The 23,487-nt window shown below is 45.4% G+C and overlaps 1 protein-coding gene across 4 annotated transcripts in view; it reads right to left on the reverse strand.

Annotated features, from left to right (window-relative positions):
- Positions 1–20,581, reverse strand: part of PALD1 (phosphatase domain containing paladin 1) — a 98,422-nt gene extending 77,841 nt beyond the window's left edge. The window contains exon 1 of one of the 4 annotated variants that reach the window (XM_060274899.2): positions 20,213–20,581. In XM_060274899.2, the coding sequence (XP_060130882.2) occupies positions 20,213–20,226 (14 nt within the window). In that variant the 5' untranslated portion in view covers positions 20,227–20,581. Of the gene's footprint in view, positions 1–9,065; positions 9,487–11,373; positions 11,504–19,862 lie in introns of those variants that run through there. The other 3 variants (XM_035137654.3, XM_035137657.3, XM_035137656.3) reach the window with 3 other exon arrangements.
- Positions 20,582–23,487: the final 2,906 nt, after the last annotated feature.

Genomic DNA, 23,487 nt, shown 5'->3' on the forward strand with positions numbered 1-23,487 from the left:
TAAAAAAACCAAGCTGTTCTAGTTTCCTTAAAGATAAACATTGGGGTAAAACTTGGGAGTTATTTTTTCACGTTTAAAATGACAATAGGGTGCATGCAGTTATTTCATACTATAATAATATGTCAACGGGAAAAGGGACTGTCTTATGGAGCAAGTCTCTCTGGAGGTGTGGGTTTGAATCCCACCGCTGCCAAGTGTTCTTGTGGCTGGCATAGCTCAGTTGGTACGGCATAAGACTCTTAGTGTCAGGGTCGTTGGTTCGAGCCCCAAGTTGGGCAAATGATACCTGCATTGCAGGGGGTTGGACTAGATTATCCTCATAGTGCCATTGGTGGCCAAACTTGGCCCTCCAGCTGTTTTTGGACTACAACTCCCATCATCCCTAGCTAACAGGACCAGTGGTCAGGGATGATGGGAATTGTAGTCCCAAAACAGCTGGAGGGCCAAGTTTGGCCACCACTGTTATCCCATTCCAACTCTACAATTCTATGCTTCTAAATTACTCTAAACTGAGCTATATCTACCAGTATAACTGTACTGGGTAACTTAACTGAAGCAGCTATCGCTTCAAGAAGATAGAAAGGGTATAGCACAATGATAATTGGAATCGTGGTATGGAGAACAAGAACTTACTTAACAGAGGCATGCACTGTGAGGAAATATTATTAACAACATCTGTTTTCAGTGTAAGGAGAAATGGTGGAAACCTAGACATAACAGATATAATTTTCATCAAATATGTGCAAAGGAAGAAGCTGCTTGCCAAAAACCAAGGAATCTAGATGGCTTATTAGAACCTCAGTGTGTTTACATGAAGAGGGAGATGAAATTTCTTTCCCCCCAAATTTATTACTGTTATGCATGGGGAAACTTGAGTACTTAAGCCAAATGGAGTTTTAAAGCCTCAATTTCCAGTAGCTTCTCCAAGCATCCATTAAAATATTGTTCTGAAGGAGTTTGTTGCCCACATTTTTAATGGTCTATTCCTAAAAATTGCTTGGGGCCAATTTCAGGGGTTGCAATAGGGATCCTATAGCCCAGAATTCAGTTTTATCTGAGAGGCATCTGAAGCCATGCAATTGGCAGCAAAATTTGAAGGGTAAGGGAACAGAGTGGGTAGGTGTGAACAGCTTGAATATTTTGGGTTAAATTTAAAAATCGAGATTTTTTTTTCCGCCCAAAGTGGAGGCAACTACTAGAGTTTTGGACCATAAGTATCCTTTTAATAGCAGAGAAATATACGTTAAAGATTGACTTGGGCCCCTCTAGATGGGTGGGTTGTTTTTTTTAAGGTAAATTCTGCAGCATGCCACTGATGCAATTGCAATAATTTGTGGTGGTTACATACTGTATTGTCCACACATCATACCATTTCATTATTTGTTCTGCTATGCTCTCCCCCCAGTGTTATCACATTATTGAGGTCTGGAGGGCAACAAAAAGTGAGACAAAAAAAAAACCTGGGACGTTTGCAGTATGAAAAACTACAGGATTTCAGCAGGAAACTACAGGGCATGCACTGGTTAGAAATGAAGCAGAATGTCCGCTCCCAAAGCTTTTGCAAAAGCAAACAATCTTGAAAGCAGGATCATGTATAACCTACCCAATGCTATCACATGCACAAATCATCATGAATGCACTAATACAAGGAAAATCTGGAGAGCCCCCAATTTTTGGAAGCAGGTAGCGCTGTGGTTTAAACCACAGAGCCTAGGGCTTGCTGATCAGAAGGTGGGCAGTTCGAATCCCCACGATGGTGTGAGCTCCCGTTGCTCGGTCCCAGCTCCTGCCAACCTAGTAGTTCAAAAGCACGTCAAAGTGCAAGTAGATAAATAGGTACTGCTCCAGCGGGAAGGGAAACGGCGTTTCTGTGTGCTGCTCTAGTTCACCAGAAGTGGCTTTGTCATGCTTGCCACATCACCCGGAAGCTGTAACGCGAGATGAACGCCGCAACCCCAGAGTCGGTCACGACTGGACCTAATGGTCAGGGGTCCCTTTACCTTTATCCTTTAACACAATAAATAGTGGGTTGCCATTTCTTTTGTATCTCACTGTTCCTCTAAAGAGCTATGGATGGCGTGCATCTTATTGCCCCACAATCCTGTGATGTGGTTTGGGTCAAGAAAGAATGTGTGTGAAACCACAAAACTGGGTTTGGCAAGGAATTTGTGTTTTTACTCATGTTGATTCTACAGGCACCACGTCTATTGAGGCCTCTGCATAAAAGAAGAAGAATGAAGTGGTTATCTATAGTTGCAAAGAACTGCTCTTCATGGTGACCAGAAATCTCTCCGTACAGATGCCAAGAGAAGGAAAAGAACCTAAGAATCAGTATGAGGTTTTTGACCCAGTATAAGAGGAAACACCCAGGCAAAACCCAAATGCTACATAGCACTTAAGATAACACGAAACACTCATGTGTAAGCTTTGGCCTGGGGAAGAGCACACAGCATACAAAAGGATGTATATTTGGAAACTCAAGACTATGATTTTGTTCTATTCCTAGCAAAAACCACCATTCCTTCTGCCAATTTAGAGAATCCTGAAAACAGCAACGATTATGTTTACAAGACACTCATAATATTTCCACACTGAAAGAATTAAGACACCTGAGGACACAGTCTGGAAGTTTTTTTTTTGGGGGGGGGGGTCCTGCAAATTATGTTTCTTAAAAGCAAACAAAAAACATTGCCTCCAACAGCCTGCTCATTCCCCTGTATGGGATTGCTGATCATCTATGGTGATTGGGCAAGTTAGTCCACGGCCATTCTAAATACATGAATACAATACTTTACAAAATAGAATTAAGCCCCTGATCCACCTCTGGTTGTGTTTTATCCTATGTGACTAGTAGCACTAGACCAGTTAATAGGGAGAAGATGAACACCACAAAGCACATCAGCAAAAATCTCCCTCCCTGTTTTAGGGCAGGGGACCATGGCGCTCTCCAGTTTTGCTTGGAGCTGCTGCAATGCAATCTGAGGTTAGCCCAGAAAGGCAATATGCTTATTATCGGAAGGCTCTCGTCCGTCAACTCATAGAAGTTGTTCTTACCCGTGGCCAGATTATATACATGCAGCCTAGCAACCACCCAAATAAAACTTAAATCAGAATCATCTACCTGCTAGTAACTGGAAAAGGAGCAGCACGGAGAGGAATTTGGGGGTGGGAAGCCTGACCAGTTCGACTGCAGTTCCACTATATTTGGAGGTGCAAAAAGAAAGAAAGAAAGGGAGAGGGCTTCTGCCTTTCCCTGTGACACACAGCTTTTCTGTCACCTACCGTGTTTCCCCCTTTTTAAGGCGTAGTCATAAAATAAGCCATAGCAGCATTTCTAAGCATTTGAGAAATATAAACCGTACCCCGAAAATAAGCCATAGTGATAGGCGCTGTGCGGAAGAGATCACTGAGCTCCCCGAGTCAGCAGCAGCAACGCCGGCCGCAGCAGTGTTTGCTGAGTCCTTTCTTGCTTTTGGGACTTGGTTACTGTGCTGGCTTGGGATGGTGTGTGTGCAATTGCTGTTGCTGCTTCGTGTTTTTCAGCTGGATTCTCTGGGTTCTAAGCACTTTCCCCCGTTTGTTTGTGAAGCAGCACTCGGCTGCAGCCCCTGCCTCTCCCGACGGCTGCATGAATGCGAGGCTGGAGTTGATCGCTATCTCCTTTTCCATTTCTTTTGTCTTTGAGCACCCGGCCCCGCCCCCTCTCCCCTTCGTGGAATGAAGAACAGAGTTTTAGCAGCATTTCCTCATTATAAAAAAAAGGTCAGGAACTTTTACTTTAACCTCAAAAATGGGATATTTCCTCTCTCTAAAAACAACTCTGACCTGAACACCAATAAAACGGGGGTAGATCACCTCCAGTTTATAAATCCGCAAGTAGATCGCAGTCTCTTGGAAGTTGGGCTCTATACTTTGGCTGATTGCAAGCCTTTGCATCTTTAAAAAACAAAAACCATGCGCTTCTCAGTCTTAATTTTCCTTTAATTCATCCCCCTATACCCTCCTCCAACCATTGTCTCCTTCCATTCCTTACCCCCCTCCCTCTCTCCCCACTTCCCTCACTCCTGTGCGATCTCATTTAGTCATATACTTGCTTTTTCTGTTGTGTTGTCTATTTTATATTTAATATTATTACCCTTTATGATGTTATTTTTCCCCTTGCGATAATTATTTATTTTTTATCTTTAACTAACTTTCCTTTCCATATTTTTCCATATATAACTCAACACTTTCCCATTCCTTCTTAACTCTTTGGATAGAGTGCCCCCCCCCATTATTGTTGTTAATTTTACAATTCCTGGATTTTTTATGGAACCGAACAGCTCGGGTGCTTCAGAATGTGCCTTCTGTTGCTACAGGGCTATGGGGCTTCACTATTTGACCCCCCACCCCAGGTTGGGATTTTTAAAGTAGTTCTGTGGGTCCCAGGGCACAGAATCACCCCGATCCTTTCCTTTGTCTAAACAGACCTCTTCCCCCCTGACTTTGGAAGGCTGTGCTTCAAGGGTGATACCAGGGGTTTTTTAAGACCTGCGCCTCTTAAGGATTGTTACGGTCCATAACTTCCATTGCTTTCTACAGGGTTGGGGGTTTAAAGCACTGCCACCCCCACCCCACCCTGCAGGCGCTCGGAACTGGCAGCGCCAACAACGCGCCCAGCAATGTGCAGAAGAGAGCACCGAGCATCCTGAGCCAGTGGGTCCCAGTTGTACCAGCACTTTTTTAAAAAAAAAAAGACACCCCCTGAAAATAAGCCACTGTGTGTTTTTTTGAGGGAAAAAAGTTATAAGACGGTGTCTTAAAAAAGGGGAAACACGGTACGTACAGCCAATTGTTCCTCCAGCAGCCGCAGGGGTACAGTTGCTCTCCAAATAAGGTACACCGCAGCCTCAATCTAGGTGTGTCATATAGGCAGGAGGGGATGTGTTGATGGTCTGGCCTTAAAACAGAAGATGAGGCGATCTATGCCCCTTTCACTACAGTTTTTTATTCCAATACTGTACCTAACTTTGGGTTTACAGTCGTACCTTGGAAGCCGAACGGAATCCGTTCCAGAAGTCCGTTCAACTTTCCAAAACATTTGACTTCCAAGGCACGGCTTCTGATTGGCCGCAGGAGCTTCCTGCAGCAAATTGGAAGCCGCAGAAGCCCCAACGGACGTTCGGTTTCCAAAAGAACGTTCACAAACCGGAACACTCACTTCCGGGAGTCAAAACATTCGACTGCCAGCAAGACATGACCCCACTCCTTCAGCAAGAATATCTAAGTTCTTTTTAGCACATGTCCTAGATTTAGATGACAATCTCAATTTTTAAAAAGGCCAATTACAGTCATACCTTGGTTTAAGTACACTTCGGTTTGAGTACTTTCAGTTTAAGTACTCCGCGGACCCGTCTGGAATGGATTAATCCACTTTCCATTACTTTCAATGGGAAAGTTCGCTTCAGATTAAGTACGCTTTAGGTTAAGTACAGACTTCTGGAAGCAATTGTGTACTTAAACCGAGGTACCACTGTACTTTTCTGGCGCATGCGAGCTTAAGATTGCTGCACTACTCCACTACATTACTGAAAACAAGACAGAAAGACAGGTCCAGAGGCCTACAGACAGACAGACCTTTTCTGCTCCTTATAGCAGCCTCTTAACAATAGTTCTGTGACAAGGCATGGTTTGGAGTCGGGTTAGGAACACAAAGGCTGATCCCGTCAGACAGCTGGCATCACACCCTCCATAGACACGTCTGTTAATCTCAGTGCCTGCAGAAGTGTAATTTTAGAGTTCTGCTCAACATCCAGGGCTTAATTTGAGCCACACCTCAGTCCTGATACCCATTACCAACGTCAAGACTCAGCCGAGGGACACATGAACCAACCTAAGGGCTTCTGAAGACGCAGGCTGCATTCCCACCTCACATACCTAGGGTGTCGGGGGGGGGGGGAGAAAATCCTTCCAGTAGCACCTTAGAGACCAACTAAGTTTGTCATTGGTATGAGCTTTCGTGTGCATGCACACTTCTTCCTGGTTAAGGAAGCCAAAAAACAACATAGGGACCAGAGCTTCCTCTTGTCAGCTGTGACTTCATTGTTACAGTTTGCCGACAGCAAGGGTAGGAAGAGTCTATTTGCTCGAGGTGAAAGCATCCTGTAACGGAATCCCAGTGCAAAAAAGTAAAAGGTAAAGGACCGCTGTATGGTTAAGTCCAGTCGGAGGTGACTATGGGGTTGCGATGATCATCCCACTTTCAGGCCGAGGGAGCCGGCATTTGTCCACAAAGAGTTTTCTGGGTCATGTGGCCAACATGACTAAACTGCTTCTGGTGCAACAGAACACCATGATGGAAGCCAGAGCACATGGAAACTCAGTTTACCTTCCCGCCATAGTGGTACCTATTTATCTACTTGGCACTGGTGTGCTTTCAAACTGCTAGGTTGGCAGGAACTGGGACAGAGCAACAGGAGCTCACTCCGTCGCAGGGATTCGAACCGCCAACTTTCTGATTGGCAAGCCCAGGAGGCTCAATGGTTTAGACCAGAGTGCCACTCGCGTCCCAGTGCAAGTGGCTTCCACAGGGAAGCTGCAGAAAGAATGTAGCTTGTCAAAAGAGCCGTGGACTCGAAAAGGATGAAAATCACTGTCCTACTATATAACATGCACCAAGTGTTTTTGCTGGGGTAGGTCCATTGTCCTACACACACAGTTATTTTCCCTCCGATACAAAAGGTATGCCAAAGGTTTGAGCAATACAAGAGAGAGTAGAAAGAGAACTACTTCAAACATCTTTGATGAAGATGGGGCAGGGGCAGTTTGTAGCCCACAAACATCTTAGGGTCACATCCGTACCACACATTTGAAGCATGGCGCTTCCCCCAAAGAATCCTGGGGTCTGTGGTTTACCCCCCTCCGAGAGCTACAATCCCCAGCACTCTTCATAAACTGCAGTTCCCAGGATTCCTTGGGGGAAGCCATGGTGTGGATATGATTTATACAGTATATAACACAGTAAACCAGTTGCAGCTACAAGGTTGCTTTTGCTACAGCAGACCATTGAAGCCACTCCCAGTACACAAATCCATTTCAAACCCTCGCATACCCTCATTCTGAAGGTTTCAAACAGGTCCATGGGCTGCACATGGCTGTGCAAAATGTTCTGCCGCCCTCTGAGCTAACTAACAGCACAATCCTATAACAACATATTCAGGTATAAGCTCCATTGAGTTCAATGGGGGCTTACTCCTGGGATACACGATTGCAGCCTAAGTCCATCTCTTAAAACATTCAGCATATAAAAGGGAGAAAACAGATATTTATATATGTATGAAAATTATTATTTCATGAGTAATATATTGAGGCAATAGGTTTATTGGAGTGGAAAAATTGGGAAAGGACGGGAAGTCAAACTTAAGCCATATTTACATTAACTGTTTTTTTTCCTTTTTCTTCCATTACATTTTATTGTAATTTATATTTAGTGTTAGCCGCCCTGAGCCCAGCCCTGGCCGGGGAGGGCGGAGTATAAATTAAAAAATTATTATTATTATTATTATTATTATTATTATTATTATGTACTAAATATATTGTATGAGGAATTACAGTGGAACCTTAGTTTACAACTACCTCTGTTTATGAACGCCTCCATTTACGAATGCCGCAGACCCAGAAGTGTTTACATCCGGGTTCTGCGGCGTCGGATGCGCAGATTGCTTCTGCGCAGCACGTGCATGCGTAAAAGCGCTCTATCGCACGTGCAAAAGCGTGCCTTCGGGGAGCGAATGCCTCCATTTACGAATGCCTCCTTGGAACGGATTGCATTCGTAAACCGAGGTTCCACTGTATATTCTTTTGGTAGGATTTTTGTTTTGACAAAACTGACTTATGGAAAATAAGGAAGATATGTCTTTGATGTACAGATGCAAGTATGAACAATAAAGCATATTAAAAAAAACATTCAGCATAATATCATATAAGGCCTTTCCTTCCCGTTCCTTTCTCCACAAAGTGCCTTTTGCCTCTGCCGGGGAAACAATGGGTTCCCCACCCCCATTTGCTATAGTATACTGTCTTGAAAACAGTTAGGCATACAAACAAGCAAAGGGAGGCACAAACAGACTTGGGAGACTGCCAAAGAAACTTGCTGCATGGGAGTTTTCCAAATCTGGCACGAGATAAAACTATGTCTTTAATTCTAAGCGCCCTTGGAAATGCATTCCACTGGCAGCAGTATTCACTTCCAGATCAGCATGCTAGTCCTTAAGAAAAAAAGAGAAGAAAAATAGAGATAGCGAGGATGGACAACTTACTGCCCACCTAGGGTCTCACTTACATTTTTTATTGTTCCAAATTAGAATTCTCAGACTCCTAGCTTTAAAAACAAACTAACAGAAAAAGGGGGGAGAGTAGTCCCTCCTTGATTAGAGAAAGAATAATTTTCCATTCCACAGATAAGCCCAACATTCATAACTTCCTGTCAGTCTTATATCAAGGTTATTATCTAGATAACACATTGAACAACCTAAAGTGGTATATAAAAGTTACGTATTGTTCTGCTTTCTTTCTTTTTTTAAAGTCAATCTCCAGTTTGTGAAATATTACTTTTGTTTCATATAACTAAAAAAGGCACATTAGTGCAGAAAGATAGCCAAAAAAAAAAAATGTTTCCAATGTGCTCCTCATGCTGAAAGCAAATTACATTTCAACAGCATCAAGACAACATGCAACACCCAAGAATGGAAGGCACCTTCCACAAACCTAAAAATTATATATATATAATGTGTGTGTATATAATGTGTGTGTGTATATATATATATATATATATATATATATATATACACACACACACACACACACACACACACACACACACCTACTAAATAGCCACAGAAATTAGTAAGGGAAGAGCTGAGATGAAGAGGGACCTGTTTAAATGAGGCAAGCAAAAACAGGTATCAAAGATTTTAGATCCATGGAAGAATTGACCCTTTTCCCATCCCAGAGTGTGGGAGGAAAGGGTTTCGAACCATAAAAGAGAACAGCAGGGAGGAGAAAATCCTGTACAACTACGAAGGTACCTGACTTGATGAATCAAGGGAATGCATCCAGAATCCTTTTCCTGGTGCACTGAAGAATAACAGAAAATAAATACATTTAAAAAAACGCGATTCAAACGATGCCGCCCAACTTTCTCGGGAGCGATTTAAAAGGGAGCTTCCCTCCTCTCTCTCCGCAAAGTCTCAGGGCATTCCATCAAGGGCTTTGCTGCTGCTGCTGCTGCCGCCGCTGCTACTTCGGTGGCTAAGCAGTTAAAATCATCTCTGGGGGTGGGGGGGCAAAACAATTGCTGCAGCGGAGTCCTCTCAGCCGAAGCCGAGAGACTGTAGCACTTTTGTTTTCGAGAGATCAAAAATCCGATCCCGTTTGCCAATGAAAACAGGGCCGGCAGAGCCCCGGGAATCTGCACACTCTGAGCAGAACAGCCTCGACTGTCTGTGCACTGGAGGGTGGGCTTTATATAAAAAGAGGGCCAGCTCAGTGGGCTTCTCTGCCAATGAAAAGCTTGGGATTCCTGGCAACAAAAGCCACAAGGCACTAGGAGACCACAGGCCATAGAGACTGCCAAGGCAGGACAAGGCTTCGTACAAATGACGAGGAAAGCGCAGGCTTCTCGGCTTGGGAATCAAACCCAAGGATAGGCTTCTTCTGCACCTCTGAGAAACATCACCATCTCCCCTGTCAGGGATGCTTTTCTAGATGTAGTTTTCTGCCATCATTTGCTTTTCGCGTTTATTCTCCTTTTCAGGAGATGCCTCAGCAACCACCAATCCAGGAGGAAAAGCAGAATCCGTAAGGCAAGCAATAGACTGCTGGTTGTTCTTTCCTTGAAATGCTCCAACACTCCCGAGGCAATTGCTAAAATATTTTATTGCCACCCAACTATCAGTATGTAAAATTAAACTGGCAGGGACTGGTATACTGTACAATCACATAAGAGTGCATCATCATCTACTTTGACTGGCTGGCTTCACAGGGGCTGCATACTGATGTCTATGGTTTTCATCGTGTTTTTCAAACGCATAGGCAGTCTTGAGTACTTGGAGAAGTCAGGGGAATTAATGAAAGCTTCTCTTTGAAAAGGGAGATGTTAATGGAAAATAGCCTATGTGCAACTTCACTTGATTGCATTCATTCAATTTCATCCTAGCCAATAACTTTTCTACACACCCCTTATCACTTCCACAACTGTTTAAAAATCTAAATTATAATCTGCTTGGAGCAAAGACCCAAGACTCACTTCTTACAGCGTAGGTCGGTGGAAGCATCAGAAATCTCTCAATTTAGTATTAACCACTCTCCTGGCAGGTAATATGAGGTCCATTATTCTTAACATGCAACAATACTTCCAGTCAATTTTGTAAATATATCCATCTTATTGCACTGAACTGCTAATCATTCCTGCAGTGAACCAGGTCCTGAGATGGCTGGCACAATGTTGACTCAACAGTTTCATAAGGAAGTGTTAGCTCCTCTCTGGCAAGATGTCAGTGTTCCAAATGTGCATCACTTCGCAGGAGACCTGTCGCGTTACCTGGAAGCACAAGTCAGCTGCGCATCCCTTTCCCACTATTTCTCTGAATGCACAAAGCAGCTCCAAGCTTATTACTCCTCGTGTCTCATCCACCATCCATTTTCACCTGCAGTCTGCAGTTTTGTCCCAACCCCCCCCCAAAAAAAAACCTAAAACAGAGAGTAACACCATAGTACAAGGGAAGAAAATCAGGTCCAACTAATGTATATATAAGTTCAGTTTCAAGTTTCTCTTCAGACTCAGCTACAAACATCAGAACAGAGACAGAGAGAAGGCACGCACGCGCACACACACACACAGGACCCAGCAAAACAGATCTTGCCCTGCCTAAGGAGGCCCACCACACATCCAAATCTTCCCCATCTCATAGCCTTTTGCTGTGATGTTTCTTTTGCAGAGCCAGCCCAATACATTTTCCTACCTGAGGCAGAAATTCCAAGTGCCCTCCCCCAGTCAAGGTGCACAGTACTCACATTTTGGCCCCCCAAAAACAGAAAAAAAAATCTCACAAGCATCTCACCTTGGGAGTGAATCTACAACAACAATCAAAACAGTAATTTGCTATTATTTCACCCAAAATCAGCTTCATGGGACAATAGCCTAATAGTAGGACCAGCTCTGCTGGTAAACGGTTGTGACCCTTTTCACCATTGGCTTCTAAAACTTTTCTGTGGAAAACTGTTTAACGTCTGCAGCCAGCTCAGTAAGCAGGTGATCGCAGGTTCAATCCCTGGCAATTCCAGGTAGGGCTACGAAATATATTCACCCACCCCTAACATTATCACATCCCTCACCTTTTGGAGTCTCTCTATGGTCAGTAAATTTCATCTGAGAAAGCATTGGATTAAGTGGCAACCATGCATAAATGAGACACGCTCTTTAAATATTATGCTTCCTCCTAGTACGACGCTGCCAAGTTGCACTGCAGCTGCCAAGCAGAAGCCAAATATTTATAGGAGGCCACGGAGCCAAAGGAAAAGTAGTGAAAAGGCATTCAGCCCAATAAACATCAGGAGGAATGTAAAGCGGACCCAGGCAGTGCCCGAAAATGGTAACGCTTGAAGGCCTGGAACGCTGTTAATACAATGCTCATGCTATGGATGTTAAGATACTAGGCAAACTACACTGGCTCCTTACAAGCTGGCATGAGGAATTCATTTTGCTTTGGCTTGGTCCAGGAACTCCTTGCTGGCCATGCTACTGAGGGGTGCTGTGGCCTGGGTTTGCTTTTGATAGACTTAAGCATGCCTCACTCTGAGCACGAGGATAAGAAAGCTAAAATGCATGACATAAGAAATCAGAAAATCTCCCCCACAAGGAATGTGTGGTGGAGATTTACAGCGGTCCTTTCAAACAGATAAAATGGGCAAGACACAGCAGGACCACAAAGGAAGAGAGCTAGAAGTTCACATGATATTGGCCTTTTTTAAAGCTAAGCAGAATTTTGCAACAATCGGGGGGGGGGGGAGATACTTTCCTGTCATTGCCAATTGTTGCAAAGCTGCCCAGAGAATGGATTTACAGTATTTTCATTTTATTTTATCTTCTCTCCCCCCCCCCCCCCACGCCCCACTTCTTCAAAGAAGGACTGTTGCCAAGCTGTTTCCAAGCGGTGGAGATTTCCTTTCACAGGTCTTTGTTGTTAACTCTTGCTGCCAGGATGCTATTTGTGAAACTGGAGAGCTCAAGAGGAGAGGGGGAAACAGCTCAGCATTAACCTTCCTACCGAAAGGAAGCCTGCAAGAGTTCTGTTCCGTGGTGAGAGAGACGCTTATGCTCTGATAAACAATGTTTGTAAGAAGACCGCACAAATTTGCCGTACAGGCACCAACAGCAACCCAATATGGGACAATCCTCTGCATTGGTAACCATTCTAACGTCAGTAAAGGTCAAGTAGCCCCAGGCCTCCATTAAGGCCCCTGAGCGAATGGGTTTGCGGATTTTAAAAAACCTGCTTGTTTAAAAAGTTTTAGAAGATGGTTGGGAAAAAATAATGCAAAGGGGGGGGGTCCTGCCAAAATCTCTGCCACTGGCCTTTCTCCTTCAAGCAGCACAAGTTGTTTGATACTGGCTCCCAGTACGTTTCCGAGCACAATTCAAAGTGTTGGTGTTGACCTTTAAAGCCCTAAATGGCCTCGGTCCAGTATACCTGAAGGATCGTCTCCACCCCCATCGTTCTGCCCGGACACTGAGGTCCAGCTCCGAGGGCCTTCTGGCGGTTCCCTTGCTACGAGAAGCCAAGTTGCAGGGAACCAGGCAGAGGGCCTTCTCGGTAGTGGCACCCACCCTGTGGAATGCCCTCCCACTAGAGGTCAAAGAGAACAACAATTACCAGACCTTTAGAAGGCATCTCAAGGCAGCCCTGTTTAGGGAAGCTTTTAATGTTTGATGGATTTCTGTATTTTAGTGTTTTGTTGGAAGCCGCCCAGGGGAACCCGGCCAGATGGGCGGGGTATAAATAATAAATTGTTGTTGTTGTTGTTGTTGTTGTTGTCATAAATGTGCCATTTTCCAGAGAAGTAGCTGTCTTAGTCGTTTGCAACAAAAAAAATAAAACAACTGAGATTTGTGGCACCTTGTAGCATATGCTTTCATGCACCAAGGTCGAAGAGCACCCTGGTGCGCAAATGTTTATGCCGTAATAAATCTGCTTCATCTTTAAGGTGCCACAAGCCTCTTGGTTGACATAAATGTGGAAGGTTAAGATCAGAAACATTGTTTTTATTTTCAGGTGCCTCTGGCATGACACAGGCCATTAAGTTCTCTGTGAAATATAGGGATGCAAGCTGATATACGAAAGAGCACATCTAACAATGGTTGGTAGTTCTGAATAACTTTCAGATCTCTCCCAGCATTGAGATCCCAAAAAGAGACAGTTACATGGAAGCATGATAGTACTACTTCCTTTATCCCACGTGCAGCGAACCTTTGGCCCTTCAGGTGATGCTGAATGACAATATCCATCATTGCTTGCTATTGGCTATGCTTGCTGGGGCTGATGGGAGTCATAGTTCAGCAACATTTAGAACAGGGGTCAACAACCTTTTTCAGCCATGGGCCAGTCCACCGTCCCTCAGTCCATGTGGGGGGGGCCGGAATTAATTTTGAAAATAAAATGAATGAATTCCTATGCCCAATAAATAACTCAGAGATGCATTTTAAATAAAAGGACACACTCTACTCATGTCAAAACATGCTGATTCCCGGACCATCCGCGGGCCGGATTGAGAAGGCGATTGGGCCGCATCCGGCCCCCAGGCCTTAGGTTGCCTACCCCTGACCTAGAAGGTCAGTGGGTTCCCACCACTTTTCATCCACAATCACTTGCTGATTTCCTTCCACACCTAAAGCTCATTTCTAAACCACTTTATATTTTTAAAATCTCTAAGTGGTGCACAGCAAAGCTATCAAGATGAACCACAAAAGTCAATAGCTACTTTAATACTAGATCTATACCTTTTATTCATTGCTGTATATTCTTTTATTCATTACCATCGCATTTAACACCAGGACAGCTCGGTTCTATTTTTATTTATAGCATATCAAAAACTTCAAGAAGTTGTCAAACGGGGACCTCTTCTGGCAAAGTTAGGCATTCCCACACAAACTGCTTCCTTTAAACCAGAGCTTGCCAAATTGTGTGCGGCTGCAGTGTGTAGTAGGTGTGTCACACAAATGCTCCCCCTGCTCCTACCGGGGCTGGAAACCTCCTGTTTGCTAGTAAAACTTAATTACTCTTTCGCAAAATGACGCATGTTTAAAAAGAGTATCACCAACATGAAAAGTTCAGAAAGCTCTTTTCGAAACTATTGGGAAAGGTTTTACAAAAATTTTACCCATTTACACATGGTGGGCAGCTCAACAGCAGAAGGCAAACTTACAAATGCCATATTCCTAAGATCTGGAACATGGAGCAGAGCTCAGGTACTGCTTCACAGCATTGACCCACATCAAACATCAAACACTTTTCAAAACATGTGTAAGCACTACACATTGTGGGGTGTTTTTCCCCTACAATACACAGGGCTATCAGATGATTAACTACTTTTTAAAAATTGATTAACTACCTCCTCTTGCTCGGATACATTTGCATTTTATTAAAACCGCAGGAGAGGTGCCTTTTTGAGATACTGAAGGAAGTGCAAGAAAGCTTTAGTTTATAAAACTGCAAGTTGCCATTCACAATCCTCCTCTTCTATAACCTAAATGCACGCAATTGCACTTGTTCATTTTTAAACTGTGTTCCCTTTACCTCTGTCTTTACATTGCAAGCAACTCCCTCCCCCTTTGTTTTTTGCTTAAGTTTATCTGTAAAGAATGTAATGTATGTACGGCAATTTTATATAAAGCGAACATAATATGTCATTAGAAGGAAATGCTATCTTCAAATTCTTAATTTGTATCCCAATTGAAGCTGGTCCTCAGCAAACAGCTATAAAAGCTTGCAGCCTTAACAGCACAGGTCTTGTGTTTGTTTACTGAGCCCTTGTGCAACGCAAGGCATGCAGACTGGAAATTAATTCCAAAACTCTTCTCTAGACTTTGAAACTATGTGCAAAATGCCTGCCGCTAGACAATGCTCAGTGAAGATCATATATAGATATACCTGTTTCAGACACCAGTCTTAATGCCTTGTGCATTTTAATTTGCTTCCAGAACATTTGCTTATGCTCCTACTTTCAGACCTCAGATATGCTCCACAATGAATGGAAGGGAGAGCTGGACTCTCCCTACAGATGTGCCTGTCTTACCACCTTCCTTGGATAAACCTTTCAGGTTGCACACCCATCAGATGCCGTTGTGAATGACTGCAAGAACAAAAGAATTGTAACCTGTACTTTTCTACTAGGGGGAAAAAAGGTGCTGGTACTGCGTACCCTTGAGTATTCCCAGAGAAAGAGAGAAATGCACTGGTTGTAACTGCATAACAAGAACACAAGATTTCAAAAGATACATGGATAAGAATTGTACATAACAATTGGTGATGGGGTTCTGCGGCTTTTTTGTGTGAAAAAGCAACAAATAAACGAAGTCTAATGACCCACAAACATTCTTTCTTGACCATTCTGGATTTGTATGCAAGAGCACAAACACTCAAGAAGAAACCCTGGTAATTCTCTATCAACAAAACAAATTTCTAGAACAAAACTGTCATCAACAGGGCAATCCTATACATGCCTATTCAAAAGTAAACCTACACTGAAATTTAATGAGATTTATTCTCTGGTAACTGCTATAGGTCTGAAGCCTAAATTGTTTCTAATATTTTGTTAGGAGCCACCCAGAGTGGCTGGGGCAACCGGGTCAGATGGAAGGATTTATTTATTTATTTATAATATTACTATTACTACTACTAACATACAGGCATGCAAAGGCTCCATAACCCAGTCTAAGCAAGGGCAAGACATTAGTAGCTCCACATTTGGAGAGCCAAAACACCAGAAGCTCAGCTGCTCTCTAGGATACCCTTGCAAGCTTGTGACTGCTGTCTTTTATGCACAGGTGTAGCTAAGCACACAAGGATTTCTGCTCCAGAAAGCAATGAGTAGAACAAACAACAGACAGTTTGCCAGACCAGCCAAGGGCACCCACTTGATTATGCCATTGATGCACTATCCGCATGACAAGAGGCACTCTTAGGTGGGGATAATGCTGAATTTGAACACCCATAGATGCAACAGATGTTTCCTGCTTGGCAGGGGGTTGGACTGGATGGCCCTTGTGGTCTCTTCCAACTCTGTGATTCTATGATTCTATCAAAATATAAGTTATATGCAACTGCAACAACAACAACAACAACAACAACAACAACAACAACAACAACAACCAAAAAATGGGGGAAGCTTTGACAGGATTGTGAAGGAGTGACATTACAGCCTCTTTAAGAAGAACGTAATAAGCAATCTTCTATCAAAGCCAGCGCAGTATTGTCTAATATTCTGACTGGCAGTGGCTCTCCAAGGACAGAAAAGGCCTCTTATCAAATGTCTTTCAAAGTATGTGTTCTGCCTAAGATCGGAGTCCTTCCCTTTCAACAGATAAAATTAACACGGAGGCATAGGTCACCAGGCACACAGCAGCAACAATGTGTGTTCATCAAAAATATGTGTTGTTGTTTGTTTGTTTTTAAAAAGTCTATGATAATAAAGGACAAGTGTTTGCACATTACACTAAGCCATTCAGTACGGTTTAGTAAGCTAACTTGTGCACACAGTCCAAGCATCCCTGCTTTGCTCCTCCACCTTGCACAAGCAAGTAAACAAACCACAATGGAGATAGTTTAGCAGCATTCAAATCCAGGATCTTGGTTTGTTTCACCCTATTAAACCACAATCAAGCACAACCATGATCCTGGGCTTGGATGGTTTATTTACCCATTTATGCAAAGAGAGGAGCAAAGCAGGAGTGCTCAGGAAACAGCTCATGCACATTATGGCTTACTAAACCATATTTATGGGGTCCCCAACATGATGCCCTCGGGCACAATGGTCACCCTTGAAGACTTTCCCTGGTGCACACAAAGCTTCTGCACACACACTCCAATGCTTGTCCTCCGCACCTCCTGGTGAAGGGGCAAGGGTTACCTTTCTTCTTGCGAAGCACATAGAGACGGAGGCAAGCATGGGAAGAGTGGTGCTCTTTCCCACTTTCTCTTTCAGCTCTATATGCTCTTCAAGGCCCAGAGCGGCACCTGAGCAGAAATTGGAGCAACTGAGAAGGGCAGGAGAGAAAGGGTTTGAGTGGCTGGGGGGAGGAAAACAGTGATCGGTGGGGAGGCAAAGAAGACAAAGCTGGGTGTTGCAGGAGTCAAGAGGCAGACAGTGCCAGAGAGGGGAAAGCGGGAATGCCTGAGAAATAAGGCAGGTGCAATTTACACAGTAAATTGAATAATATTGAAATGGAATAATCTCCCTGTGGATTCTGCCTCCCCTCCATCCCCACCAAACCATCCTGAAATCACATCTCCATTGAATGACCTGCAAAAACATGGACCTGATACATGAACCCTTTCGATCCTCATAACTTTTTTTACTCAAAACCTCTGTTAAATCATAGGTCTCTTCTGTTGTCTACAGATGACTTCTGTGATTTGTTGATGGTGTTGCTGCCATCTTATGTCATGAATATCCAGGAGGATCAATGTACCCCCCCCCCTGTTAATAGCAGGCACAAAGCCTTACTATCATTGTAAACTTTCATTTTGTGGTGTGCTTTTTGGAATCTCCTTGTAAAGTTATGCGAATTCAAGAGGATTTGTTTTTAATTCCATGTGATCCTACTTTTACCTGGACCCCAGTTGTACCCACACCTTCCCCTACCTATGCAAAGGAAACCTCTTTTTCTCTGTAGGGGGGACATGAACCTGGGGGGGCGGCAGTGGAAGAGAGAAGCAACCAGAGGGAATATTGCCCATGACACTCTCTCAAAACTCCAAAGGTGCCCACAGGCTCCAAAAGGCTGACGGATGCCGGCTTAGCATTATGTGCAAACACTGCCAGTGGCTGGGAAGAGGGGAAGTGTTCAGAAAGACTGGTCCAAAGCAATTGCAGTAGGAGCTCTATAAGGAGAAGCAGGTGCTGCTGTGAGAAAATTCACTTAGAGAGGAGCAACAGTGACATGTCAAGGGATGGAGGGTGGGGCAATACACCACAGGTCTGGATGCACCCATGTATACTGTATTTAAGTAAAAGCAGAAGCCATGCCATGGAAACCAACAGCATCCTGTGCTGACTCAGTAAGGGTTTTCTATTCTGATTGTGTCCATTTGTATCTTGCAGCATAGCAAGTGAGGTGAAGCAAAGAAATTCCAATTGCATTTGGAGAAGACTCATGCAGTAAGCACACAATGTGGTTTGGTACATGGCCAAGTCTAGCAGGGAAAGCCTCGAAAATGCTAAATATCGCTCCCAGTCAGTGCAGGCCTTGTAACTCCCAAAGCAAAGAAAACCTATTTCCTTCCTAATGGAAGGAACTGCCTCCTCTGGTTGCAAGGCTTTTGTGCTAGACTAGAGTACAGTACTGATTCCATCAGCGATCCCATGGGAAGATGTGGATTTTTTTCTCTTTTTTCCCCCCTGAGGGTATTTTGGGGGAGATATACCTGTATATATTTTAGAGTAAAGGCTAAAGAGTCAAAAGGAATGCAGATGAAGCAGAGAAAGCTCAATTTCCTAGGAAGGTGGGTTTCCCCCCACCAGGGCCGGCTCTAGGTAGACCCCCGGTGGCGCGGTGCACCATGGCGCCAGGCCAGTAGGCAGGGCGCCGCACAACGAAGCCGCGCAGAAACCATGCTGCACCCTGCGAGGGCGTGGAGCGATCTCCGCCCCTCAGCTAGAGGGCCCCCCACTTAGCAACATTGTGAATTATCAGGCTGTTGCAGAGAAATAAGACACCCCCATTGACTGTGTGAACAAAGAAGTGCTTAAAACAGTAGGCATGAGACAAGAGATCAGAACAGAACAGGAGGGTGGCATCCCACTAAGTTTCACTAAGAGTAGACCCACTGAAATAAATGAACACGGCTAAGTTAGGCTGGTTAATTTCAGGAGGTCTACTCTGAGTAAAAATACCAACAATAATACATGTGTGAATTCTTTTAGCCATGCACTAACCATCACGTAACACACTTTAAAACTGATCATAAACACATAGACAAAAAAACACAGATGCTACTGAGATTCACACTAGTTATTTCTAGATGATGGCCACAAACTAACACAAGAGGGCTGTCTACCATTGTATGTAAGAGAGTGCCTAGGTTTTGAACACAGGACCTTTTGCTCTGCGTCTCTTCCAAAGTGAGGTTCATACCCTCTACGCAGCCTTCCCCAACCTGGAAGCCCTCCAAAGGTTTTGGACCACAACTCCCAACTCCCCTAACCACTAGCCCGACTGGCCGTGGCTGATGGAAACTGGTACTCCAAGGTATCTGGAGAGGTCAGGATGGAGATGACTGCCTTAGAGACCCACACAAGAGAATTGTACCCACACCTTCCCCTACCTATGCAAAGGAAATCGTGGAACAATGCCTATTTTAACAATGCCTTTTGGTCTCGGACCAGGAATGGGGTGTTTGTTTGTTTTTAAAGGAACAATATTGGATCGCACACATGCTGCCCATTCAGAGTATGCATGCATGCAATAGGATACGAACCCAATTCAGTCCCACAGAAGGAAACTTACTTCCGAGTAAACATGTATGGATCGGCCTGCTGTGAGGCTGCAACCCTAAGCACCCCTTCCTAGCAAGCCAGCTGCAATGAGCCCCGTGGGGTTTACTTACAAGTAGGCATGAAGCGCGCCGGGATGCCAACGCGAGGTTCCCTTCGCCAAGCGAGCGAGAGTCTCGCATCCAAGTCTGCAGGGGCGACGGCTGAGATCTTCAGCCCCGACAGCTGCCCTCGCCTGGGCAGGCCTCCGATCCCCGGCGGGCTCCGGGAATCACGAGTGCTGGGGGACTCCAGGCGGCCCCTGTTGCCTCTCCTCCTTCCCGGTGGCTCTTAGCGTTAAACCGGTGCATGGAAACTCAGGCAGCAGCAGCAGCACTTCCTGCCAGCTCGCCAGGAGACGCGGGGAGCGAGGGCGGCGGGACGGACCCAAAAGGCGGAGCACCAAAGGAGGGGACTCACTCACCGGAGGGACGGCATCCCCTGCTGGCTCTGGAGAGAGGAGCTGCGCGGAGGGGCGCCGCCTGGGCCAGCCTTTTGTTCTTGTTCCTCCTCCTCCTCCTCCCCAGCGCCCGGGGCGCATCCACTGCCGCGCGCGCCTCTCGGGGCTGCCCGCCCTCCCCAAAACAAGAAGCCGGGCGGAGTTCCTGCCTCCTGCCGTAGTTCCAGGTTCCGATCGCCGCTTCTTCTCTAGCGGACGGAACCCGCCCCCCTCCCCAGGCTCACCAGCCGTCCTCGCTTGGCTACAAATGTGCGCACAAAAGCGCAGGCGGCGGAGGGAGGGACATGCGCAGCCGGCTGCGCTTTCCCAGCTGCTGCAGCTGTTTCCCGGCGCAGACAGATGGCTCTTTTCAGCTACTGCTCTTGCGCCCGTCCCAGGAAAAAGCAGCACTCGGCCCCGCCCCTCCTTTCCTCTTTCTTTCTTTCTTTGCACAACCCTCATTACGCACAACTTAAACCTAAAGCTCAGTGCATGTTTTGAACCGCCGAAGGATGGACGTCACGTGGCTTCAAAAACTTGGGTGTGCAGATTTACTCGTTTGCCAGAAAGCATGGAAACTGATAATGGTTAACAGTCAAGCAACAACTGGAGGGCCAGAGGTTCCGCACCTTGCTTCAAATGTTAGGATCTGGGCAGCTGAAGGATTGCCTACTGTCACACCATCCTGCCTGTGAACTGAGGTCATCCTCAGAGATCCTCTTTGTGTGTCCCTGCCATCTAAAGTGAGGCAGGTGTCTATTGAAGAGACATCAGTGGTGAACCCCTGCATGTGGAATGCTTTCCCTAGGGCAGACATCCCACCCAATTTCTACTATTTCTGACACCCCAGCAAACCCCTTGTTATTTTCCCAGGCTTTGCTTTTTGAAAAATTCCGATTGCTTTAATTCTACAATTTTCCCTTTTTGTTATATCTGTTTGTTGTTTTATTGCTTTTATTAAGAAGTGTTTGAAGCCATGGAGATATTTATATTAAAGGGTGTTAGGCTGTTATATAATATTTAATTAAAAATTTAAAGTTGAATCCTGAAAATAAATTCAAAGCTATGGAGGGTGTGAGGGTATAAAGTGAATCAGAGAACCATGGAGGCTGTGAGGATGAGTCAGGAAGGTATTATTTCTTGCTATGACATGCAGGAGAATCTGGAGAAAGGGAATTTGGTGTGGGATTGGAGATATTGTTGTGAGAGTTGTGGTTAAATCGATTATGGTGATAACAGACTTCTAGGCCAGGAGGAAGATGACGCAGGGAGTTTATTGCTAAAAAGTTGAGAAATGTAGGCCTGTGGCACAATTGTGAAAGATCCAAGGTGAAGAGAGTTTTGAATCCGTGAGAGTGGATGAGGCAATTCTTGAACATAAAACTACATACAGTACAATGATTTTCACCTGTAGTTCAGGTGGCAAAGCAGCAATAGAAGTGTGAGCTCAAGATTTATGAAGGTGCAATATTGTGAGGAGAGGGATTATTATGGAGGAGGCATTCTGAGGGCGTCAGAGGAGGGTGCTGGGGAACAGAGGATTTGGTGCAGCAGGAGACTGTGGTGATAAATCCAGGGATGCTGAAGAAAGAAAGTGGGGACTGCAGTTGCAGGCTGCTGTACTCCTATAAGTAAGGATCTCACCCAAACGCCTTACTTCTCATTCCGCCCCGCCCCCCCCGGCGGACTTTGGTAATATGGCACCCTGAGCAAAGACAAAATTTGGTACTGTACACCCTATAAATAAAGGAGGAGGAGCCCCCTGGGCTTGTCCTGCACTGCCCTAAATCCAGGCTCCAGCGCTACTCCGCAATCAGCTCACATTTGCTCAGTCCTCATTTGGGATGACTTAAGGGAATCTACATTTTTTGTCTTTACCAAATGGGTCCCGACAACTGTTTGGTTCCCTCAGACATGGTTGGTGCCATAGGCTTTTATAATACATATGCCTTTTCTTTCCTAAAATAAGGAATCATTACGTCGAGACAGAGGCAGCAAATGGCGCAAGCGATATTCGCGAGGGAGGCGGGAGGGGGCTGCCTGCCTCTCCGCGAAGGGAGAAGTCGAAGAACCAAAGAGCAAGTTGCTGATAGCTTCAGAAGCTGATAGGTGGGACAAAAATGTACTGGTCGTCTCAGTTTTGGTGAGAGTGTAGCCTGCTCTCCCCCTTTCACTGTTTTGCTGCACCCCTCCCTCCCCCCCCCCCCCAAGCCTGCAGACCTCCATTCCTCTCCGCTTTCCCCTGTGCGCGCACTTTCTTCCCTTTCAGTCTTGGCGCCTTGCGCGCGTAGCTCCTGCGCTGCCCGCCCTTTCCCCTGGAGCCCGCATGGCCTGCGAAACAGAAGCAGCAAGTCAGGGCAGAGGAGGCACCGTCGCTGGCCTGGCCAGCACGACCCAGGCAATCCTTGCTGCGGAGGAGGAGGAGGAGGAGGAGGAGGAGGCTGCATCTTCTCTCGGCGGGAGTGGCGCAAAAAGTGACCGCAGGAGGAGCCCCGTGAGGCTGCAGGCCAAGCAGGGCAGGGAAGGACGCTTCTCCCTTTCTTCCTCCTGTGCAATCTCTTATACGGTGTGTGTATAGGGGCCAAGGTCCCTTCAGGCCCAGGATAGAGCCCCCCAAAGTTGATGGGCATCCCCATTCAAATAGTGTGCATGCACCACATCATGTAATCAATTACACAGGGCGGGGCTCACCTGCCCCCTCAATTTTATTCAAGTTGTCCCCCATGGTGGTGGGGCGCCCTTCCCCAAAAGTGCCATCATACAGTAAGCAAATGTCATCGTCTTGACTGGGCGTACGTCCTTGGGAACAAGGAGCCGGACAAGGCAGATGATGGTGCCCACCTGGCCAGGTGAAGGGCAGTGGTGAATTAAGGTGAGGATGGGTCTCTCTCTTTCACCTCTCTTTTTATCTCTCCCCCCAACACACACTCCACAGGCACCTGTTCCTGTTGTATGTTACTTAAGAAAGTAAGCAGAATAACTGAAGCAATAAGTTATTACTTAGACTAGAATAACTAAAGCAGGAGCTGCTACACTGAGTTTGGCAAGGGGATGCTCAAGTTGAGACCACACAGGACGTGCTCTCAGTTCAGTGCAGTAGAAAACAGACCACCATGTGTCCTCTAGAAGAAAGCTCTGTGAATCACACATACTGCATCCCACCCCAGCGCCACTATGGTCTCCTTGTATCTCCTTCCCAACCCCAGTCAGGCAACAGGACTTTTGCACTGTATTCCCCACTTCCTCAGAATCCCGGGGCT

The sequence above is a fragment of the Zootoca vivipara genome, chromosome 5, assembly GCF_965207765.1.
Source record: "Zootoca vivipara chromosome 5, rZooViv2.hap1.1, whole genome shotgun sequence".
In the NCBI taxonomy this organism is placed as follows: domain Eukaryota; kingdom Metazoa; phylum Chordata; class Lepidosauria; order Squamata; family Lacertidae; genus Zootoca; species Zootoca vivipara.